A 6,000-nucleotide genomic window follows, 5' to 3' on the forward strand; every position below is an offset into this window, starting at 1 on the left:
ATATAGGTGTCCCCAGTTAGGTAATAGGTATATAGGTGTCCCCCAGTTAAGGTAATAGGTATATAGGTGTCCCCCAGTTAGGTAATAGGTATATAGGTGTCCCCCAGTTAGGTATTAGGTATATAGGTGTCCCCCAGTTAAGGTAATAGGTATATAGGTGTCCCCCAGTTAAGGTAATAGGTATATAGCTGTCCCCCAGTTAGGTAATAGGTATATAGGTGTCCCCCAGTTAGGTAGTAGGTATATAGGTGTCCCCCAGTTAAGGTAATAGGTATATAGGTGTCCCCCAGTTAAGGTAATAGGTATATAGCTGTCCCCCAGTTAGGTAATAGGTATATAGGTGTCCCCCAGTTAGGTAATAGGTATATAGGTGTCCCCCAGTTAGGTCGTAGGTATATAGGTGTCCCCCAGTTAAGGTAATAGGTATATAGGTGTCCCCCAGTTAAGGTAATAGGTATATAGGTGTCCCCCAGTTAGGTAGGACTCGGAGATATATGTGTCCCCCATTTTAGGTAGCCTGGCTGGAGGGTGGAACAGCCAGGCACAGAGTAGCGGAGAAGTCCCGTCCCCCCCTCACCTGGAGCTCCCGCTCACCCTTCCAGTCAGTGCACTGTGCACTGTGCAGCCAGAGTCCAGGGGCAGCGGCCAGAGAACCTCTCACCTCCTCTTCCCGGCGGGTGAGGGAATCTCATCTCTGCATGCCGCTGCCTGGTCTGGTGACGTCACTGCTCAGACCAGCCAGCGGCATGCAGAGTCTTCCTCCAGCGTGGGAAAACTTCCCTGGCCGGCCGCTACCACTCTGCTGGAGGGGGGGGGGGAGCAGGTTCCCCTCATGGTGTGCGCGCTCACCCGTCCTGCCCCGCCCATCCTGCAACCCCCCCCCCCCCCCGGGAAAAAAAAGGGTCACTTTTTTTTCAATTAATTTTTTTTTAAATATATAAAAAAATAATAAAAATAAAATAAAATGAATAAGCATTAGATGGCCGTCCCCCCCGAGGGGCCGCCCATGGCACCGGCCCACGGGTGCCTCTTAAGAGATACGGCCCTGAATACACCTTAATAAAATGGGAATGGTTGGTGATATTAACTTCCTGTTTGTGGCACATTAGTATATGTGAGGGGGGGGGGGACTTTTCAAGATGGGTGGTGACCATGGCGGCCATTTTGAAGTAGGCCATTTTGAATCCAACTTTTGTTTTTTGCAATAGGAAGAGGGTCATGTGACACATCAAACTTATTGGGAATTTCACAAGAAAAACAATGGTGTGCTTGGTTTTAACGTAACTTTATTCTTCCATGAGTTATTTACAAGTTTCTGACCACTTATAAAATGTGTTCAATGTGCTGCCCATTGTGTTGGATTGTTAATGCAACCCTCTTCTCCCACTCTTCACACACTGATAGCAACACCGCAGGAGAAATGCTAGCCCAGGCTTCCACTATCCGTAGTTTCAGGTGCTGCACATCTCATATCTTCACAGCATAGACAATTTGAAGCTTTGAAGCTATCGGAGGCAAGGAGCGGTGGGGAGAGCGGCATGTAATGGGTGAGGCGGAGGAGGACACTGATTGACATTTGCAGGTAAACAGAAGGCTAGCGACAAGCAGATTGTTGCTAGCCTTGCACTATTTATCAGGGGGGACATCAGAGCCTGGGGGGGACTGGCAGCAGCAGCAACAGGACACAGGCATGTCATTGTGCACAGAACATGCCTCTGGGTCCCTTCAAGATTTAAAAAAACCTGCCTTGGGTTCTCTTTAACAAGTCAAGCAACTGGTATTAAATACTGTATAACACTTACCTACCCCCTAGATTACAGGCAGAGCAGGTGCACAACGTAAATCACTTACGGATCATCGGGGCGCCGGTCTTCTGCTCTTCTTTAGCTCCCAGTGGCTTTGAGGCGTCCACCGTGCATGGCCCTGACTCGTCATGTCACCCGATGCGGGTCAGGTGACATGTAGTGGAGCTGTAAGTGAATGCTGCAAAGCCACTGGGAGCTACAGGAGAGAAGAAGACCGGCGCCCGGATGACGGTAAGTGACTCACTTCCGTTGGGCACCCACTGTGCAAATAGTATAGGAACACCCCCATCCTTCCATGCCAGGCATGCCGGTTAGATGAGACTGTTGGATGGCCGAATTCCGGTTAACAGGAACTCTACTGTAACCACCTTATTTCCCGGATAATTTCACAGCTAACAGTACACAAGACTTTTTTTTTCTTTTTAAAGCCAAATAATGTAAAATGAAGTTCCTAGTATGTTAAATACATTCAGTTTTTCATTCTGTCCTCTACATATTTGTGCTCCATTCCTCCTTCACCTTCAAAAAGTAAATCATTCTTCCTTTGGAACTTTTTCTGTAATATGAAAAATGGAAAATCCAAGAAGGTTGTGTCCAGTGGGTGGAGCTGAAAACCACAAGCTTGAAATTTCACCATCTAGAGATTAAAGACACCACACACACACAGCTTTTTAGATCCACTGACACAAGCATCTCATGTATCATGCTTTCCATCTCTATTTCACTCTCATACATTCCTCACTTTATATAAAAGTGACAGTGGACTTACCAGAGGAGAGTGTGTACCCCCACATACACAGTACCAGGAGACGGACAATCATGCTGCTGGTAAAGGCTGCATAATAAGCTTTCTATAAGGTAAAGGATGCAAAGACCGACATCTTCACCAAAGTTCCATGAGAGTCTAGCCTGACCAGAATACGTGTCTCAGCTCGCTAGAAGGCTTTACACTTGTCCTACTTTGTGAGTTCCTATTTTAGACCTTTACACTGACACTTCCTGTCTCTAGCTTATATGACACAAACTATTAAAGGGCAAACAAACCCAAAGGGACAACTTAGTTTCTGTAAATCATCAATAGATAACATTCATTACTGAGACCCAGGTGGAAGATTCTAATTTCCTGTACAGAAGTGGGGGGATCTGAAATCTATGGGCTTGATTCACTAAGCTGCACTGCTAAAGTAGCACAGCTTAGTTTGAGCAGGATGAGTTAAAATCCTCAGCGCACGATATGGGCTGTGTAGCAGGGGCGTAACAATAGACCCTGCAAGGGATGCAGCTGTAGGAGGGCCCAGAAGCCACAGGGGGTGCTGTCCTGAGAGACTGACAACTAAGGGCAAGGAGAGAAAGAACTTTCTTCGCTCTGCACAGTTGTTCTAATGACTACATCTGCTCAGCCACTGATAAGGACAGTCCCTATTCAGTGTTCATCAGGGGCTTGTGTACAGTGCTGCTCTACCCCCAGCCTCTCTACCCCTCCCCAAGTGCTGTGTCCTGTAGTGATGCTTGAGGAGTCTGGGAGAAAACGCTGTCTATTCTTTACACAATTGTTCTAATGACTGCACCTGCTCAGCCACTGGTAATGAATTATACAAAGGTTTGGAGACAAAGATTTGTAGACAGTCCCTATTCATTGTGCAGCGGGCTCTAAATAATCACTTCTGCTAGAAATGACCACTGATATCTGCAGCAGAGGTGTATCTAGGGAAAACTGTGCCCATGGCAAACAGCCTCCAAATATCATAACATGTAGTCTAGGTTTAATTGGTTGAGTGCAAGTTGAAGTAAAGCATGGTCTGTTAGAATGGAATATTGCAATAGGTCAGCCTATGCATATCCCCCAAATATCTGGCAGGTTGTCCCCCCAAAAATGTAACCGGGCAGCAGAATCCCCCAGATAAAAACTAGTATCTGTATGGAGAACACCAAGGATGCTACTTAGCAGTGCCCCCAGTAAGGTGCGCCTATGGTACATGCCATGCCTGCACCCCTGTAGATATGCCTCTGATCTGCAGGCATCACTTTAACTGAAATGCGGTACTCCAGGTTCAAAAATAAAGGTGCCGGTGCCACTGCCTAGACCAGGCATGGGCAAATTTGGCCCTCCAGCTGTTAAGGAACTACAAATCCCACAATGCATTTGGCTTTATGAGTCATGACTGTGGCTGTCAGACTCCTGCAATGCATTGTGGGACTTGTAGTTGATCAACAGCTGAAAGGCCAAGTTTGCCCATGCCTGGCCTAGACCATTGAGAGTAGATTTGCTATACTGTTACATTGTACAAGAAGGCCTTATCCTGCCGTGATTTAAAAATAATGGTCACATGATCTATGCTCCCTGTTCATTAGAATCAATGTTCCTGCCATATGGGTGGAGCCTCATCTTTCTGTCACATCTCATTTCTAGCTCAAACCATCCTTCTTGTTGTTCATTTGAATCAGTGCAGTAGGCAGGACTGAGGTGTGGCTTGGCTGGTCCTCACTGTGACATAATCATTTGTGCTGCATTTTGTCACATATCCAAAATCGAAGAACAGGCCTGGTGAAAATGAGACCAATATTCATCCTTTTTTTCAACTAGGAAACCATAAATATATACATGTAACATTTTTATAGCCATAAAGTTGCCGTTTTCTGGTATGGTAAGGTGTGTCTAAATTTGTAAATTCAAGCCATTTCATGATTCATTATAGATATACTACATCATATTTTCCCATTGCAATATATGTAAGTGGGTGGAAAAACAGAAGCACCCTGGCTCTCTGGAGTTAAAAATAAATCTTTGTACTCACACTATGATCTTTAGCTTTTTGACAAGGAACTCTAAACTACAGAAGGGGGGGTTGCTAAGGACCAACATTCTTCTTTTAATCCCTCCATTTTGATACAGTGCACTCTCATGGTTATTTCAGAAGACCTTTTTCTGAAAATACTTACTGTTATTTCTACATTTTCATAAAAAAATTAAAAAAAAAACTTTTAGCCAATTCTCTGTGTGGTATAAAAAGTACTGAACTTCACCTCTGCAGTGTTAATGTAAAATATTGTCTGACTAGCCGACCCGCGGCGTACCATACGCCGCATAAGAGGGTAGAGGGCAGGAAGGGGGTATTGGGCACAGCGGCAGGGAGGGGGGGTTGGACCCCCCCTCAACTGGGTCCCCCATGTGTGCTCTACCTCCAGCCTAAGCTCAGCAGGAACCCCCCCCTCACCTGGGTCCCCCATGTGCACTCCCCCCCCCTCACCTGGGTCCCTCATGTGCACTCCCCCTCCTGCTTAAGCACAGTAGCAGCCGCCACTATTAGTAAGAGGCAGCGGGCGGGGATGACTCACCTCTTCCGTGTTCCATCGTGCGTTCCACTGTCGTCACTTCCTGCAATGCCGCACACTGTATTGGTGTAATTTGCCTTTTTAAAACAGAAGGAAATCTGCAATAATTCAGCTTTAAGTGAACATTTGTGGTTACCCACAATGCACTGCTACTAAATATGCAAATTACCCCTTTTCCCCCTTGGTAAGCCAAGCAAGCATCCAGAGCCGCTGGTGTATAGCAAGCATATAGCTTTAAATTTTACACAGTCATATCAAACCCACATGTAGACAGCCTGTTTCAGACTTTTGGTCCTCATCAGTACATGGCAGGGATTGATACGGCTGTATGAGATAGGGCTTGGACCAGTACAACAGAGTAACCAAGCAGCTCAGGGTGACCCAAACCACTCGGAATGTATAGGGGGATAAAAGGGACCAAAAAGACCTCCTACTAAAAAAAGCAAAGCTTGATGTAATTTGCCTTCCTAAAACAGAAGGAAATGTGCAATAATTCAGCTATAAGTGAACATTTGTGGTTACCCACAATGCACTGCTACTAAATATGCAAATAATTCCTTTTCACCCTTGATAAGTCAAGCAAGCCTATAGCTTTAAGTTTTACACAGTCATATCAAACCCACATGTGACAGCCTGTTTCAGACTTTTGGTCCTCATTAGTACATTGCTTGGTAAGCCAAGCAAGCATCCAGAGCCGCTGGTGTATAGCAAGCATATAGCTTTAAATTTTACACAGTCGTATCAAACCCACATGTAGACAGCCTGTTTCAGACTTTTGGTCCTCATCAGTACATGGCAGGGATTGATACGGCTGTATGAGATAGGGCTTGGACCAGTACAACAGAGTAACCAAGCAGCTCAG

At 45.7% G+C, this 6,000-nt stretch overlaps 1 protein-coding gene across 2 annotated transcripts in view; it reads right to left on the reverse strand.

The window, feature by feature from the left end:
* The window catches only part of LOC137545104 (cell surface glycoprotein CD200 receptor 1-A-like), an 82,400-nt gene extending 79,658 nt beyond the window's left edge, over positions 1-2,742 (reverse strand). For both annotated transcript variants that reach the window (XM_068266216.1, XM_068266215.1), the window contains exon 1: positions 2,575-2,742. In XM_068266216.1, the coding sequence (XP_068122317.1) occupies positions 2,575-2,626 (52 nt within the window). In that variant the 5' untranslated portion in view covers positions 2,627-2,742. The remainder of the gene's footprint in view (positions 1-2,574) is intronic.
* Between the last annotated feature and the right edge of the window lie 3,258 nt (positions 2,743-6,000).

Source organism: Hyperolius riggenbachi, chromosome 2 (assembly GCF_040937935.1).
Source record: "Hyperolius riggenbachi isolate aHypRig1 chromosome 2, aHypRig1.pri, whole genome shotgun sequence".
In the NCBI taxonomy this organism is placed as follows: Eukaryota; Metazoa; Chordata; class Amphibia; order Anura; family Hyperoliidae; genus Hyperolius; species Hyperolius riggenbachi.